Here is an 18,437-nt window from a genome sequence, read left to right as displayed (position 1 = left end):
TCTGAAGCAGCATTAGGAATGCTCCTGAGAGCTGCTGCTTTGAAGCTGAGCCCCTCTAGGAGACATTCTGACTGTTAACCTTTCTATACATCAATTACTCTGACTTCCTGAGAGAGTGTCAAACCACTTTACAACCCCCTCCCCTCCCCACCTCAGTTTGTTCAGGCTTAGTGGCCAGTCATTTATTGCTCTTCTGTAACAGGCGTGGCAGCCACTTCCCTGCCCACCAGCCTTGGAACTGGCAGCGGATATGGCCCCACGTTATCTCCACCTAGGAATGTAAGCCTGACTTGGTTCACTTCTCCCACCCAGCTTTACCCACTTGACGTCCGCCAGCTCTGTCTTCCAGCCTCTACAGGGGAAACCAGTCTAAGGCCTTTGACAGGCCACGAGCCTGGGCTGCTCATGGGCCAGCTGGTCAGGGAAACCGAAGTAGCATCACGATATTACCTGCTGTTGTCCTTGCTGATTTGTACGTTCTTGCATGTGCACACACCAGCAAGCTTATGTGTACACACACACACACACACACACACACACACACCTATTTGGGGACACAGTCCTACCTCGACACTTGTCCGCTGGGTTGGGAGCCAAGGGGTCCCCGAAGTAGCCTGCTTTGCACTGGTCGCAGTGGACGCCGGCTGTGTTGTGGATGCACTTGAGACACCTGCCTGTCAGGCGGTCACAGTTCCCGGAGGCACTGGGGTCCACGTTGTTGTTACACTGACAGGGCTGACAAGGCCGCACTGGGCCACGTTCCCCAAAGGGGTCCCCGAAGTAACCCTCGGCACAGAGTTCGCAGCGGGCACCTGGAAGGAACAATGGGCCAAGCCCAGGGATCATCCACAGGCAGCGAGGACAAATGAACTCTTCTTTCAGATTCAGTAACAGACAGACTACGTTTTCCTTCTTTACCTAAGTTCATTTTTAAAAACTGAGCTAAATCATGTATTTTGTCTGAAAACTTCATCTCCTAATTACAAACCTCCCAAGACAGCTTAGATGTTTCCTTCCCCGTGTACCCAGCTCTTCCTCAACCCACTTCATCTCTCGGGCATCGAAACTGTCTTATCTTTAGAATGAGTCCACTTAGATAAACCCTAAGGAACTATAATTCCCTGGAAATTCCTTGGAATAGAAGCTTGGTCTGTGAATTCACGGCACTGGGACAGGGGGCAGGGTGGTGCAGGCGCGGGCCTTACCGGTGACCCCAAGGGGGCAGTTATTGCACACAACCTCCTCTGTCTCAGGCATCACCGAGCAGCTGAACCCATTGCGACAGGGGCAGGGCTTGCAGCTTCGGGGGTCCTGCGGATCATTGTAGAACCCGAGGGGGCAGTCGGCACACTCGATGTCAGGATTTTCATCCCCCGAGTAACAGTCTCCTGGGAGGCAGAGGAAGCGTGGAGAAGCAGAGGCATGAGCAGAGTAAAACTCCACTAGACTTCTTGTAATACGGGTGCTGCCCGGGGGGTCAGGGCTTAGTAACTCAAAGCCTGCCTTTGAGGCGCTTTCTTCAGCGTGTGGGAGCACTGGCACCCACCTTTGCCCCAGGAGCCACTGGAAACAAGGCCGAGGACCTGAATCTCACCCTCACTCCCCCAGGCTATGCAGACACACGTTTCCTTTGCGCTCCAAAGCCTCACACTGCTCCCCTGCCCCCTCCACGGCCTGACACCACATTCATCCAGGCCCTGACACTGCCTTTGATCTCCCCATACAATTCTCGCAACTCAACACCACACCACCTCCCCACCAGCCCTGAACATGGACAGCCATTTCCTGTAACCTAGCACCTTTCCCACAACCCTGCGGCGCACCGTGCCCATCTTCCCCGACTGCAGCCGGCTTTCCTAACCCTCTCCCATCCCCGAGGGGAGTCCAGGCACAGCCTTTCCTGCAGGAGCCTAGCTCACCCACGGGAGACCCCAGGCTCCTGGCTGCGCCCAGCCCCCTGGCCCGGGTGTTCATTTCACTCACCAGTGTCTGGATCGCAGGTCCCTCCCCCTTGGCAGTTACATGGAATACAGGTGCCAAAAGGTCCCAGTCTGGCTGAGTCTCTTTTGTAGCCAGAAGCACAATCCTGGCAGAACTGGCCCTTGTATCCAACAGGACATACACATTGTTCAACCCAGGGTGCCGGAGCTCCGGAGACGGGGCGGGCTGAAATCAGGGTCACGTTGTCCAGGTACCCAGTACCTGCAGTAGAAAGAACAGGTTAGACGGAGCAAGCGGCAAGGTCCAAAGATTGAGTCAGGCCTCTCTTTGGATCCTGTCTTTCCTAACTCACTATTGTAGGTGGTGTTCACTCACGATGCCACGCCTGGGGGCACAGCAGTCTCATGACTGAGCACACAGGCTCTGGGGTCAGAAAAATCAGAGTTGAAATTCTGGTTCTACCCTCCCAAGCAGTGTAAACTGAGCAAATCATGTAACCTTTGCATGAATGTGTCTCCTCAACTGTTGAAGCAACAGTGTGATCTACCTCCTGTGTTTGCTGTGAAAATTTAATGGGACCATGCGTGCATGTGTTATCATGTGCCTGGCACATGGGAAACATTCAGTAAGTGGTTAGGAAACACTTTCTACGCCCTGCTTTACTCGCTGCATCAGGGACGTGGGAATGGCGCATGGGGTCCTGCTTCATTTTTACATGGGTGCGAAAAAGCTGAAGGAACTCTCACTTAGCTAACTCCAAAAGGGATCAGAAGGACCCAACGTGTGAAGTTCAATAAAAGGAACAAACAGAATACACGGCGATGTCCGAACATGGTAGCACCGAGTACAATCCCAAAGGAAAAGCTGCCCAAGGAACAGGGGTCTGTGTCACAGGTGCCGTTTCCTAGCTAAGCGAGTGTGCCCGTTTGCTGTAGATTATCTGCCAATCATCAGCTGCCATCTAAATTTGGAGACTCTTTTAGCGAGGGGGCATCATTCACTCTTCATCGGTACTGACCTCTTTTGAGAGAAACATTCCTTCTTAATAACTTCTTCTAGAATCGAAAAATTCAACATAGAGACTCTATAGTGAAACCTTCAAGTAGTTTATCTACCTGTTTGGGTGGCTGAACCTTAGAGAGCTGAAGCAAATGAAACGAAAACCTAAGAAGAGGAAAATTCATTTCTCCTAGTCACTTACTGTATTCTCCGTAGGTAGCTCGGATCCAGAGGGCCGTGAGGTTCCGCAGCAACCTCCGATACTCAAAGTAGCTCAGCTGGGGCCTCCAGTTACTGCTTGGATGTTCATTTAATCTGCAAGATTTAAAGCCAAAGGCTTAAAGATACAACTCTTTTCAAATCTTATGATTTGTATTATCTGATACAAATTATGTCCAGGAATGTGAGAACAGCCAAGCCCCTTCACAGTCCTGCTTAGAGAGGGGGCAAAGGACCAGTAACCACATCCTTGTAGGCACAAAAGTGGAGTTTTCTCACTCCGTGGAAAGTACAAGCCCCACGGGACGTGATGGAGGACATCCCAGCGTAGGAAGCCGAGTTCCAGGGTTCATGGCATCCAGTGCTGGTCCAAGTCCTTCGAGACCACGTTCTATTCTTGGTCATGCAAAACCTAATATTAGAAACATCCTTGAGTTCAGGAAGCTCTGATCCTCAAGAGCTACCCTTCATTTTTATTTTTGTTTAAATAATTTGTTATCTGAGCATATTTCACTTACTCTTTTCCAAAGTCAGTTTCTACCTTCTACATCTAATGCATCTTAATTTGGCATCATAGTGCCTCATTGCATCACACCACCAGCCCCTGAACTATTCTTTTTTATGGTTTTTTGTTTGTTTTCCTGGATTAGTTCTTCCAGGAACAACCCTTTTGTTTCATTCAGTGATTTGTTAAACAACAGTTAACTGTGCACTTGATTTGGGCCAGAAGTGATATTAGGATGGAAGACACAGAGACACTGGGGTGAGGTGATCAGCATCCAGCCAGGGGAGTGGTAGGTAAACAAGTACTTATGACACGATGCAGCGAGTGCTCTAACGCGTGTATGTACAGGATGCCACAGAAACCCACGGGGTGACTATAACTTCATCTGGGATTCTGGAAGGCTAACACAAAGGAAGAGCCTATAAACTGAACCTCAAAGAGTAAGTGCACCAAGCCAAGAAGGTGGGACTGGGTATTCCAGGTAGGAGAGCTGTGTGTGTACCCTTGGAATAAGCTACACTCGGTTACTGAAGGGCACACTGCGTGTGTGCTGTGGGTCTTCTAACTCTACTTCCCTTACCACTGCCCTGGGTGAGGCCTCTAGCAACTGTCCCTTAAACCACTGTGCATGTGTTCTGATGGTCCAGGTAAGGACCTCATCTGAACCATCCTCCACATGGTATTTGCACACAACCTTCACACCTGGTCGTACCACTTCTCGGCCTCCAAAGTCGCAGTAAGCTTTCCATTATCTTACAAGCATGGACAAGATCTCAGTACCGTGGCGTGACATGTAAGGACCACCATGTGGGTCCTTTTCAAGTCTTTTCCACCTTATCTGTCCATCTCCCCTATACATGCTGTGTAGCAGCCATAAATATCTCTTGCCAAGTCCCCCTGTATTATGCCCTTCCCACCCCCACATATATTGACATGTCCGGGTTGTCTTGGTTTTGTCCCTGGGAAAGTCCTGTGCTTCCTTCTATTCTCAGCCCACATGTTGCCTCCTCTGTGGAGCTTTCTGTGACTCCTCCAGGAAGAATCGGGCACTCTTTCCTCGGCTCCCAAGTCCCCATGAACATGCACACCACTGAAGCCATTTTCCTACTATATTATGTTTGCCTTTTGACATGTTATATTCCTACTGGACCATGAACTTTTGGAGGGCAAAGACCATATTTCTTCATCTTGATTTCCAAGCTTTTAATCAGTACTAAGCACTTAGAAGCCACAACCCCTTTCCCCAACCTCTCTGTTCCCACCATTCAGAATCCCCAGTCCACATGGCAATGAGCCACCCCCCTTAAATATACGCAGGGCCATCTGTGAGCTCACTCCTGCCTCTTTCTCTGACTTCACTTCTCAGTGTATTCCTCTCCCCTACTCCATGCTCCACTCATGTTTAACTACTTGGAATTCCCTAAATCACAAACTTTCCTCAAGCGTATTTTCTCTGCCTTGTTAACTCTTCCCCTTTTCTTTCCTTAGAGAGTTGCTCTGCACTTGTCCCATCTTCTTGAGACACTTTCCTTGATAACTCTATGTGTGTTCAAAACCCCTGTGTGCACCTTACCTATCTTATAAGCTGCACTGTAACCATTTGTTTATTTTTCCCTCTCATTAGCCTGTCGGGCTTGAGGGCAGCAATCATGTCCTGTCTCAGCACTTAACGCCATGGCTGGTACATAGAAGGTGCTCAGAAAAGCTCGTTGAATGAACAAATGATGATTGAATGAATGAAGGAACTGGACTGTAATCACAGCTTGTTCTATTCAACCCACTTCTAGTCTCTCTTCTTACCTGAATGTGTAAGTCTTGGTGATCCCACAAGGCAGTGTCTTGCCAAGTGGCATCAAGGGAGCTGTGATCCGGAGACCAGCACCTTCCAGGATCACGTCGTGGGCTGATGGGTGTCTGCCTCCCCTGTCCACACGGTAGTCAAAAGACAGGCTTTGCCCATAGCTCACCTGTTGATTCCCCAGAAATTTGGCTGTGAAATAGAATTTGAAGAGATTGAGATCAGCCGTGAAACTGGAGAAGCAAACAACTGAGCCAGTTTGCATTGTTGGCCATTTCTGTTGGAGTCCTATATTACCCACCCACCACCCTGCCCCAAACCACCCTTTGGAAGAACCAGTTCATGGCTCTGGACATGCCATGCTGCTATGGGCTACAAAGGCTGGTTAGTTACAGAAATGCTAAAAGGGCCTCATTACCAGACAATTCCAGCTATTAGATGATTCATGACATGGCCCTGTGACAGACCAGTGTGTTAAGATACCAAGTATACTGGCAATAGTGCCATTCGTTACCTAATGCTTTAGAGTTTACAGAATGTTTTCACAAACATCACCACATTTGATGGCAATAATTCTTGAAGGTAGCATTGTGATTCCCATTTAACAGCTGATAAGACTGAAGTTTGGAAAGGTTATGAGGACAACTCACCCAGGAATCACGTATCAGCTAAAGACATGACTAGGATTAGAATTCTCACCAGAGCTTTTCCATCCAGTTTTTCTATACCACTGACTAATATGTATTTTTTAAATTTACAAGGGCTTTCAGCTTTGAGAAATGCCTTGTTTTTGCTTTTCCATCTGCTTCTCAACAGGCCCACAGATTTGGCCACAGTCCCTATATCTTGTCTTGGTGGGACACCTAGACACTTCCCCTTTGATTAAAGTAGGAACCTCATCCAGGGTCTGACCGCCTGGACGCCCAGTTCTGCTCTATTGTGCCACGACTTTGTCAAATTGGGCTGAAACCCCAACAGTCGTCTGGAGATACTGCTGCCCTGAGCACTAAGGGACATGGTTTCCATTCTCCAACTTCATTCTTCTATCCCGTCTTCCTAGTCTTATAAGTTGGCTTCTACAGGACAAACGCCATACACACCAGGAGCTACAAAATACACAGGGTCCGATCGTCGTGCAGAGCTAAACACGTCCCGGTGGCGCTGTGACCAATGGAGCTTTGCAGGAGACCCATTTCTTTGGACAGCCTTCCAGCCTTCAACATCTGGAAGACAAAAAAAACCCCACTCTGCATTCGGACAACCCATCTACTGAGATAAACAAGGCGAGGCCTGCTTGCCAAAAAGTCCTAGCAGTGAGTAGCAAGTAGGGTTCAATTAATATTTCCACACTCATGTACAATCCTCAAAACTTCCCAGGCACCTCTCTGCTTGGGTCTCAACCTCATCTGCTCCCACCCACAGCTGCTTTGACTTCTTGTCTTTGAGTCTCTTGTAAGAAGAGAGCACGTTTTCATCTGGCTGTAATTTGGAACATTATTTTATTCAAACAGTGTCTTAGTGAGGTAAGAGGGTCCAGTATGTTCAAAGAGAAATTCAGAGTTGGAATCTCAATCTCCCGTATTTTTATGGTGCTTTGTAGCTTGGGAACTAATGCCACATAAATTAACTCATTTAATGTATGTGAAAGCAGTATTATCAGTGAATGTGAATTCCAGGAAGGCGCTCATTACCCCCCTCAAATCCAATGAATGATTCTTTGTGGTTCTGAAACAGATGGGGATGGGAAACGCAGGGAGACGAAAACCTGGTCTCTTTTTAGTGATTCTTTTCAGTTATTCATACACTGGTAAGAGGAACCTGTTCAGCTATAACTTTTTCAAGATACCATAGTTGCTTTATTGCCCTGTAAAAATACTGTACAGTCAGGTGGTTATCTGTAAGCAGAGGGCCCTATACAACATTAAAAACAGAAATTCTAGAAAACAATACTTTACCTTGATGGAAGGCAGAGGTGATTTTATGGACACTGTAGTCCGCAGAGCTGTGGCAGCTGGCTGAATGCCCATAGCAAAAACACTGGGTACAGCCCTCAGGGTTTCCTCCATCCAGGTGATAGTAACCTGGTCGACACCTGCAGTGGCATTTCAGAAATCAGGACAATATTATAGGTTATTTCTTATTCCATGTAGACAATGACTGATCTTTTCTACTTTCTCTCCTCCCAGCCCTATTCATTCCCAGAGGTGGTAAATACTGAGTGGTACATGCCATCCCCGCTCCCAGACCACCGGGGGACAATCACAGCCCCCCAGTGACAGAACATGGGGCACATCCACTTTCCCTCCCTCTGGTAGAACAGAATCATGTTTGACTTGGTGGTTTGAAAGCTTAGTGATATTTCCCATTCTTGATGAGTAATTGAGTGGCGGTCACATGGGCAACACAGGATGGGGTGGGCAGGGCTATGCAGAGCTGGGCTCATCCTGGACCAAGGGCTTAATGGGGACAAACGGGTGGGAGGTAGGGGCCAGGAAAGGAAAGCAAAGCTAATGCTCCAGCCCTAGCACCCACTCAGCTGTACTGCACCCCCTTGCTCCCCCTGCCCGGACCAGATCACTAGGTGTTGCCCATCATATCTGCCCCTTGTACCGGGCTCTGGCCCACCAGGGAAAGGGGCAGGTGAGGATATGACAAAGGATGGCTAGAGACTCTCTACAAAAGCAAAGTGTAGGCTGGAGTCCACCTCTCTCCCAGCTCAAGCAGTCCAGTGGCTTCTCTGAGAACCACAGCTGCCACCCAAGTCCCAGATGTTGGGGTGACAGAGAAGAGGGCAGGGGAAGTTGGGGAGGGCTTGTTTTTTCTCTCTGTTTAAGTTTACTACATCCCTCTACATGAAATAATGATAGTCTCAGGCGTCATTTATTTAGCACTTAAATGATCTGCCAGGCACCTAATGTGTGCTTTCTCATTTAATTCTCACTGCAACCCTATGAGACAGGAATTATTATTTCCAACTTCCTTAGATGAAGAGCCCAAGAGAGGTTAAGAAGCTTGTTCAAGATCATTCAGCTGGTAAGTGGCTGAGGCAAGATTCAAATGCAAGTGCATCTGTTTCTAAATCATGTGGTCTGACCCACTGGACCATGAGTCGGGAGTATGTTCACTGTGCAAAATCACAGAAAAGCAAGTTAGCTGTGATGCTTCAGAGAACAGCTGTAAATAAATAAGCATGTGGGGTTTTTTTCTCTATAGAGCAAGGGTTTAAAAAATCATATGGTTTCCATGGAGGAAACCTGTAGATGAAAAGAAATTAAAAAACAAGGAAGGAAAGAAGGGTGGGAGGGAGGGAGTCCAGAAAGGGCGGAGAGGACATGACAAAGGAGGGAGAGGAGGGAGGGAAGTGAAGGGAACCAGGCAAAACTAAATGATAGTGTTTATAGGGATGCACTTGCATAATAAATTATGAAGACGAGTAAGGAAGCCATCGATCGCCCTAGAAGTCAAAATGGTGGTTGCTTCCAGGAAGGAGGGAGGGTGTTGTCACTCGGATGGCTCATTTTTTAGCAAAGGTTTATTTCCTATAATTGGTGGTGCTGACAATATCGGTTTTATGTGGCTTTCTAGTTCTGTGTTATATTTTGAAATGAAAAACGTTTTCAAAAAGTGACTCCTCTTTTAACCCTTAAGCTGCGTTTCCCCACCCCCACCTCAGTAGCAAAGAACCCTTTGAAGCCCCAGCTCGGAAATGTCTGGCATTTCCTCTGCCCAGGTAGAAGTGATTGGCAGGATGCCAAAGAACTGCTTTCTTCCTTGTAAGAAAATGAGGAGGAAGCCTGACCCCTGGGGCCATGCCACAGCCCTCCGCTCACCAGGATCTCAGGAGAGGGCTGAGTTTTAAGTCTGAGCAGTTTGTATGAAAGGAATGTCCTACTGAAGCAGCTGAGGGTGGATCTCTCCCCAAGGGGCCACCTGCCCAAGCTTGGCATGGGGCCTGGCGGGCTCTTACATCTCCCCCGGTCATGTGTGTGCATGCAGCCACAATGCCATCCCTGGGCGGTTCCTTTTCTGCACACCATGGTTAAATATGGCCATACACTGCGATATTCCCTCTTACTGGAATTTTCCCAACATGTTTAATTGGGTCAGGCCTTTTCTGGGAGCAAGCTGAGTCATGTGACCTCGTCACTGCACACACCTTGTATCTGAGCACCTGGGCTTTGGAGCCAGCTGGCGAGGTGACTCACTTGGGCCCTGGGCCTCTACTGTGGTGCAAGTGAAGAGAAGGGGCCACAGCAAAAGCATGGAGTCCAATGAGAATTGGAGGCTCAGTTGTATTTTTTTAAAGGTTAGCTTTTGAGGACAGGATGAAGATCTGTTCAGTGTCCCTTTTCCATAACTGCACTAGAGGATGATCTATGCTATTGCCAAGGGCCTCTCCCTGCTGTGTCTGTAGGGCCACAATTTACACAGACCTATCACAGCGCTCTCCGGTGACAGCCGGCTTGCAGACACAGCGGCCTGTGTCGCAGGGCCCCGAGATGCCAGCTGGGTCGCAGTCACACTTGGGGTCCCTGGGAAAGAAGAAAAAAGAAGTTAAGGATGTGTTTCCAAATGCTTTACAACTATACACATAAAGATCAAGTGCTCATCAGCCAATTCACTGACGTGAGCGCCTCTCTCATCTTCAGTGAGGCCTCTCTCGGTACCCTTGTTCGTGCCCCTCCTCGCCGACCCTGTAAGGGCTCATCTGTCTACGCTGGTGCCACTAAACTGTGGTCTGGGGTGGCAGCTGCTCCATGAACTGTTTGCTACCTACTCCCAAAGAGAGGAGGGGCTTTGTGGCGGAATGTAAACCAAGCTCATCACTAAGCTGTTTAGTTTGGTTGACTGTTTAGCTCAGTTGACATTTAAAAAAAAATTATCATTTGTTTCTCTATTGTTTAATTCGATGGCGTCTGCCTTCATCATGACCAGTTCTGTCTATCTGCTATTGTAGTTCATTCAGTTCTTTCCTTTGGTAACCCTTTTATTGAGATATAATTCACATGCTATGTAATTCACCCACTGAAAGTGTACAATTCAATGGCTTTTAGTAGATTCTCAGAGTTGAACAACCATCACCAAAATTTTAGAATATTTTCATCACTCCAAAAAGAAGCCCTGTGCCCTTTAGCAATCATCCCCCGTTTCCTACCCCAGCCCTAGGCACCACTAGTCAACTTCCTGTCTCTGTGAATGTGCCTTTCTGTACATTTCCTATAAATGGGATCTCATAATATGTGGCCTTTTGTGTCTGGCTTCTTTCATTTAGTATGTTTTCGAGGGTCATCCATGTCATGCCATATCAGGACTTCGTTCTTCACGGCTGAATAAAATCCTGTCATGTGGGTATCTCTCATTTTGTTTACCCATTCATCAGCTAATGGACACTTAGGTTGTTTCCACTGTTTAGCTATTATGAATAATTATGAACATTTGTTTACAAGTTTCTGGGCAGCTCTATGTTTCATATCTCTTGAGTGGAATTATTGAGTTTGGCTGACTTATTTTTTGGCGGAGGCAAGACTTTCTTAATAAAGTCCTGCATTATTTAATGTTGGTACAATCTCCTTGTCTCATGCAGAAGTGCTTTGACTGGTCACTAGTGCTCTGGTGCCCGACAGTCAAAGCAAGGGTCTCTGTCACTCAGTTTGGAACACAATTATAGGTAGTTATCTCGTGGGTCCAAAACTGATCTGCTTCTCCTCTGACTGCCCTATAACCCCGTCCAAATCCTGCCCAAACTTGAATTTGACTCCTACCTCTCCCTTACATTCCTCATCCAACCAGGTGCCAAGTCCTGTCAGGCTTCCTGAAGATTTCTTTGCCAATCTTCCCCTTTAATCCCCATGGTCTCCTCCCTGTCTCAGCACCTCCAAACTACTTATCTAGACCCTTTGACGGACATTATACAACATCTACTGGTTGCTAAGCACTGTGGATGCTGAGACATGGGAAACACCCCTGCTGTCTGAGAGTCTCAGGTGGGGCGGATATGTGAACAGCAATGACAATAAAGCAGGTTGGAGAGACAGACAGACAAGCACATATAGAAAATAAGAGATCTGAAGTAGAACAACAGTCAGAACAGGGAGTGGGGAATGGTCAGGGAAGGCCTCTGTGAGGAGACGGATGCAGGGGGCATGGAGCCCAGGAAGCTCTGTGTGGCTTTGGGGGAAGGACAGCGCTCTAGGCCAAGGTTGAGGTCACATACGCTTGGCTTCTTTGGAGAAGGGAAGGAAGCCTGGTGTGGCTGGAGTGCAGGGAGCCTGGGGGAGAGTGGTGAGAAGTCGAGGGGGAGCCTATGACTGAGGGTGCAGAGGGTGGGGGCATCTTGCAGGGCCCTACTGGCCTTGAGGAGAAGTCTGGACTTATTCTGAATGGGAAAAGCAGCTAATAGAGGGTTGCAAGCAGAGAAGTGATACAATCTACTTCATATTTTAGAGGGGTTACAAAAAGGAGACTGAGCCCAGGGAAGGGTCTCTGAAAATCATCGAAAAGGGGGCAGGGAGGCTGGAAGACAGTCATCTATGCAAAGGCCCAGAGGGAAAGAGAACTTGAGACTGGTCATTGGGACACACCAAGCACGGCTGGGGAGCTGTTCTCATATGGGCAAGGGGGTGGAAAAGTGGGCAGTGGGGATGCGATTACTCTGCAGGCAGCCTTCTAGCTCATGGCTTCACTGCCAAGCTCCCGTCCTCTAAGCCACCCCAACACCCCGCCTGCTCTGCATCTGTGTGGACTGGTTATGAGATTTATAATGTTTGCTCCACCTTCCTCCAGAAAAGAATGCGAGGAGGGACAGAGCTGCTTCAAACTAAGGATTAAAGTCAGACACAAACGTTCTCTACCCCAAATTCAAACAGGTCCCAGGTAAGAATTTGAAGACTCTTTACCTCCATCTTTACTCATGTAAAGGGGGGCAACTGTCAGGGTGAAGAGCATGGGTTCCTGAGCCAAGACTCTGGGCCTGACTATTACTTCCACCTTCACCAGGAACATGGGGTAACTTATTTAACCTCTCGTGGAATAAGTTTCTTATCTTTAACATGAGCATAAGCATGATCCCAACTTCTTAGGGTTATTGTGAGGGTGAAGTGATATAACCCACATGAAGTTCTCAAATCAGTGTTGGGCACACAGTAGGTGCTCAGGAACTGTAAGTGGGCATGAATGTTAATATAATTGTCAGTGGTGGGCACGGTGCTTACAGTAGCCTTTGGTCTTGGGTGCAGCCGGCATCAGTGAGTGTGTGGAAGCCTGGCAGACATCGGTCACACTTGTCTCCTGTCACGCCTGGCTTACAGCTGCACCGTCCGGAGTTGTCACATCGAGCGCTAAGAGAACCTGCAACCAACAAGGTAAGGGAAAGGAAAGAAGAGGAAATATGTAATTTATACGGTGTTAGGAAGCAACTGTCAACCTATGGGGGACAATAAATACTAAGGAATAGCCACCACCTGCTGCCTCTGGCAATTCTCACAGCATCTGAGTTTGCATCTGCCCACTGGGGAGATTTTTAACAGCATGGATTTCTTCTCCAGGGAAAGGAATGGGAATTACTCCTGAAAGCACTTTAGTGTATCTACCTGCCTCCTCCAACGCTAAGTAGTGTGTAAACCACCGCTTTTTAAAAGAAGTTTGTCAATTCCTCGTGATCTCAAGGAAGAAGACATTTGTGAATGGGTGTCGGCCTCCTGGAACAAGTACACATGAGAAAGTGAGCCACATTCTCATCTCTGGCAAGCAAAAGGCATCTTTTAAGGATTAGTGTTTGAATGGTGTGATTTTTTTAAGAGGACAAAAAAGCCTCTTACCCCCCAAATCTCTGCCAACCTGGAGGGGTAGAAATTCTTGTCCTTGGAGCATCAGTCCTTGAGAGGAATGAAGGACCCATGCATCTTACCCAGCGCAGTGCACAGAGTACTCCCCCTATGATTCATTTTTTATAGACATGCTCTTCCTTGCGAATGAGTCCACTCAGAGGGAATGCTGATGAAAGACAGGGGTGCTCAGGATAACAAGACGCGCCACTCGGGAACCCACCGCCTCCCCTTCTGCCACCCGAGTTCACCTGGACCCCCCCCCTCCTTCCTGCCTCCATCCTTGCCTCCCTACGCTCCAGTCCCTACACAAAAGCCAGAGTGCTCTTTTAAAAACGGAATTCAGATTCCATTATTCGTTTCAGTCCTCTGTGGCGTCCCTCTATAAGCAGAATAACATGCAAACTCTGTACCACGGCCCACAAGACTCAGCCTCTCTCCCCTCATGCCCTACCCCCCTCCACTAAGCTCCAGCTCCCCGGCTCTGCACGCGGTTCCTAGAAGGCGCGAAGCTGCTTCCCTCCTCAGGGCATTTGCACTCGCTGCTCCCTCAGCCTGGAAGGCTGTTGCCCCAGAACTTCCCTAAGTTGGCCCATTCTCAGTACTCAGGTCTTGATAAAATATTACTTTTCTAGAGAACCCTTCTCTGATTCCCATGTCTGAAATACCCATCCCACCCCTCCCTACTCCAGTCCTTAGCCCTGCTTACTTATGATGAGCTCAGCTCATGTTCTCTGCTGAGTCTCTAGCACCCAGCACAGAGAAGGGGCTCAAAAATTCCCTGAACCGATGCACATATGCCAAGAAAGAGACAGGGCTGTTGTGAAAGGACTTAGGAGGAAGCCAAACAATGAGGTGGAAGCTGGCTAGAGATATACCTCACCTACCTAAAAATTTTTCTGCGGCTGGCAGAATTATGAAATAATCCATATATCTGCACTGTGAGAATTAGGCTATCCATTCTCTATCCAGCCAACAGAATGCTAACCAGTTGCTCCTTTAGAAAAAAAGGAGAAATAAAAAAAAATTTGTTATCCTTCTGTGAACTTTTAATTCACTAGTAGATACAATTCAAATCAAGAAAGGTATTGGTTCTGTGCCCATGTGGATCATGAAATCAATTAGCCACATTCACAGCTAGAGTCTGTGAAAGACTCCATGTCAACCTTGAAATGTTTGGGGGGGGGGGCTCAGTGATAATAGTCTAAAGAGCATTCTTTTGAGCACCCACGAAACACGGAGTTAGGCACGTTACACGTATTAGCTCATGTTAGCTACTAGTGAATTAAACGCGACAGAAGGATCAGAGATCCATCTGTGGGTAATAGGGAGCTATCAGAGGTTCAGGAACTATCAGACCTGCGGTTTGGAAAGACAACCCCAGAGCAATCTGCAGGATGCCTCGGGGAGAGGAAGACCAGCAGGCTCCCACGAAAGGACTCCTCCGTGACATGACGGCCTGGAGTAGAGGAGTCTGCGGGAGGACGGGGGAGGAAACCCTGGGAGAGCCACTGTGGACGGAGAGCCAACGGACTCCGGTGGCTTTTGGGAAACGGGAGAGGGGGCAGGGGGGCAGGCATCACACGGGTGACACCAAGGTCTCGGAGGGCACAAGGAGATGGAGTGTGATGCTGTTTACCAAAGAGAAGGGAAAGAGGAGCAGGATCTGGGGATGAATCATCAAGAGAAGACACTGAGTTTGGTTGGCACACGGTGAACTTGAGTTTCTCGGGGCACGTCGGGGGGCACTGTGTGAGTCCGGACCTCGCCAAAGAGGCTGGAGGTGAAGTTGGCGGCCTGACTGAGGCAGCAGGAGCCCACTCTGGGAGCAGAGGGAGGGCGGGGAAGTGCCTGGCGCAGAAATGGACCCCATCGATCCAGGGAAACGGCGCTCACAGAGGGAAGAAGGCAAGGGGCAGCCAAGGCGAGGGAGGAGAGCCCCCCGGAGCTAAAGGGGAGGTGGGGGGGCAGCGCATTGACCAAGGCGAGAATGGAGACAGGCTGCTGGCTGGGTTTGGCCTTTAGAGACAGCCACGCTCACTGCTCTACAAACAGCAAACAGAGCTAAGAAGGGGGGGGAAGTTTTTAATTATACCCTGATAAGTAACAGTCAACAGAAGAACTATCTCTTTAATATAATTTAGTTGTTTTTAACACAAATGGGCATCGATCTGGGGCTCGGGAACATCTTTTTTCCCATTCAAATTAATGGATATTATGCTTTTGACTTAAGAGAACTCCCTCTACCATTTTTCAGAAATGAATTATTTTTAGAAGATGATGAAGACTGTACTTTGCTTTTGGGTTTGGCCCAAATGGCCCCAAATGGTACTCTATAAAATACCCTTCTGAGGGTTATTAACAGTCATCTCATGAAAATAGGCACTCTGTATTCAAAAGAGCTTGGGAAATGGTACACACTAAATCCTTCGGAGATTTATAACATAATAGTATGTTCAGTAGGCATAAAGCTTAACTTTTTAATGCAACTGTTTCCAAACATTACTTGACATTCTTACAGGCAACACCTATTATTATCTGGAGGAACACAGTGTTCCTTAGGACATTATCTGGAGAACATAGGTCTAGAAGCTCGAGGGGCCATGAAAAGAGCCCAGGCTTTGAAGTCCTACAGATCTCACTTCAAATACCAGCTCTGCCACTGATTTGCTTGTGTCCTTGGGCAAACTGCTCATTCATCACTTCTTTGAAGAGGGGATAACAATCTATACCTCGTAGAGCTATCGTAAGACTTTGAGCTGAAATATAAACAGTACCTAATTCAGCATCCCATGCATAGTAGGTGCTCACAAAGATGTAGTTTATACATTAGCTCTAGGCCTCCTTCTAGCCTTGCCAAGTACACAGGCTCTTACTGTGAACATGACTACTTTAGTTGATGTTCCCAAACATCCAAAATGAGAGCACTGGGTTTTCAAAGTGTCTCATTGATATAAAAACACCTGTCCTAATTCCTACATCATGAGCTGCTCTTAGGGGCTGTGAACAACTGGGTTTCAAGAACAGATGAGAAAAGCTTCCCGTTTCAAGTCTGTCCCAATAAGCACTTTCAGGGCTTAGGGACTTACAGTCTACATGCCTTCGAGGTTTCAAGATGGCATTCTAAAAGTATTAATATGTAAAATTTAAATGAAGGGGTATACTTCCTCTAGAGAACCCTGCAGGTATAAATATACACTTTCATTTTAAAATAACATGACTATTATGGTATAATTCTATTTAATAATAATTAAATAATTATTATTTGAGACATGTTTTAAATGGTAATTCAAATGTTAGAGTCTGAGTAAACCCACTGACAGGGTCATAGATATGAAAAAAAAACAAAAACCAAAAAAATAAAATTAAGAGAACAGGTCCAGTATCACTGATGTCCACACAGATCTCAAGAATTTAGGTGTCATGGGAGGAATAAATATGCATGTGGACACAGTGAATTTCAAAGTTTTCACAAAAGGATATCAGGGCTCATACATGTGGTTACAGGAACTGAAGATAACTCAGCCTTGTTGCTGAGCCCACAAAGTCATCACATAAAAATAAGCCCAGTTGCTGTGCTTATGTGAAATTGATGTGAAGTCCAAATCTGCAACCACCCAAGGGATTATTCCTGCTGTTGGCTCCATTGCCGTACATGGGATGATGGCATTATTTGGGAAGACGTAGTCTCCTGCATTTGAAGTTGGATATACAACAAGGTCCCTTGTGAAGTTATTATTTGAAAGTGAAAAATATCCTTTGTTTGATTAGGAGACTGAGAAATCACACTGGGAATTAATCTTGTGCCACTGGTTTAGTGATCAGTGTAGGTGGGGATGACACATGGGGGGACAGTCTCTGCCCCCAACATGCCCCTCAGCCGGGCAGCTTGGGCCCTGGAGACTCAGCCTCTTCATGTCTATAATGCTGGGTGGAGCGTGGTAATACATACATAAAGAAGACAGAGTGTGAGAAAGAGTTCTGGAAAAATATGAAGCATTTCTTAAGCAGATCTTAGGAAATAATATCCACAATGTTTTTTTCTGGACATCTAATTATCTGCTGTTGGGGATAAAAGGACACCATTCTGATATTTTTCTCTCACAGAGGGGCGGAATAAAAGGATTAGTTCTTGATCAGAGCACCCTGATTACAATGTTAGCTCTTATAATCACTTGCTGGGAGATTTTAAGCCATGCATTAACTCTTCTAGGTCTCAGTTTCCCACACTGTTAAAAAATTTTTGAAAAATTCATTGCCAGTTTCAGGATGTTAATAATAAAATGTTAATAAATAGTTTTATTAAGGCTTCTTTCTAAGCTGGCATGTCATTTTTTAAAAAGCCAGTGTTCCAGGGGATTAGGACCCTGATCTCTGTCCTAAGAAGAAAAACAATGACATCACTTTACTGAATTGTCTACCATGTGCTTGACAAACAGCATTCTATCCTCACAGGATCCTGTGATGTAAATATTATGATCACCCTTTGACAGATTAGGACACTGGGGCATTGAGAGCTTAAGGAGCAGAGTAACACAGCAGTGGTGGCAGAGTCGAGATTTGAACTCATGCTTTCTGGCTCCAAAACTCACCACTATACTCTGTGATCTTTGATGTCAGCACTCCTGGGGGTGGGACAACAAGCTCTACAACCTTCGACAAGTTTCATCACCTCCCTCTCTAAGTCTCTGCTCCCTCATTTGTAAGATGGAAATAATCATACCACCCTCTTCATAAGGTTATTTGTGGAGATTAAATTAATTACTGGATGAAAGCACCTAGAAAAGTGCCTGGCAGAGTACGTGAGTAATGCATGTTAGCTCTCATACAAGATGTAAATCACCTCTGGGCTCCACTTTCTACCCCCAGGCTGGTCACCCTGAGTCTGGGATGGCTTTTCTCGAAAGAAAAGAAAGAGCCACGTTCATTGCTGCTGAATGGGCAATGGGCTACAAGTCCTTCTTTACCATCTCTCTTTTCTGGCAGCGGCTCCAGGTCTACTTTGAGACTAATAACCTTGTCCTCAGGCCAAGCTTTCCAGTTGAGCCAATGACATTTCTAGTTTCATTCTCACCTATCCTTTTGCTGAGATGACCCAACCTCAGTGACTCACAATGAAGCTGCATAGCCTAAGGGGATGTGGGCTCTTGGG

General features: G+C 47.1%; 1 protein-coding gene across 1 annotated transcript in view; it reads right to left on the bottom strand.

Moving 5' to 3' along the window:
- Positions 1-18,437, bottom strand: part of LAMC2 (laminin subunit gamma 2) — a 50,857-nt gene that overhangs the window by 14,091 nt on the left and 18,329 nt on the right. Inside the window, exons 3-11 of the mRNA XM_081121389.1 lie at positions 12,674-12,809; positions 9,896-9,994; positions 7,418-7,554; positions 6,563-6,685; positions 5,465-5,654; positions 3,143-3,255; positions 1,984-2,202; positions 1,206-1,388; positions 567-812 (exon numbers count right to left, since the gene is read on the bottom strand). Coding sequence (XP_080977515.1) covers positions 567-812; positions 1,206-1,388; positions 1,984-2,202; positions 3,143-3,255; positions 5,465-5,654; positions 6,563-6,685; positions 7,418-7,554; positions 9,896-9,994; positions 12,674-12,809 — 1,446 coding nt within the window. The remainder of the gene's footprint in view (positions 1-566; positions 813-1,205; positions 1,389-1,983; positions 2,203-3,142; positions 3,256-5,464; positions 5,655-6,562; positions 6,686-7,417; positions 7,555-9,895; positions 9,995-12,673; positions 12,810-18,437) is intronic.

This window comes from Miniopterus schreibersii (genome assembly GCF_964146895.1).
Source record: "Miniopterus schreibersii genome assembly, chromosome: 19".
Classification (NCBI taxonomy): Eukaryota; Metazoa; Chordata; class Mammalia; order Chiroptera; family Miniopteridae; genus Miniopterus; species Miniopterus schreibersii.
The sequence above is the reverse complement of the archived record's forward strand: the minus strand, read 5'-3'. Positions and strand labels throughout refer to the sequence as shown.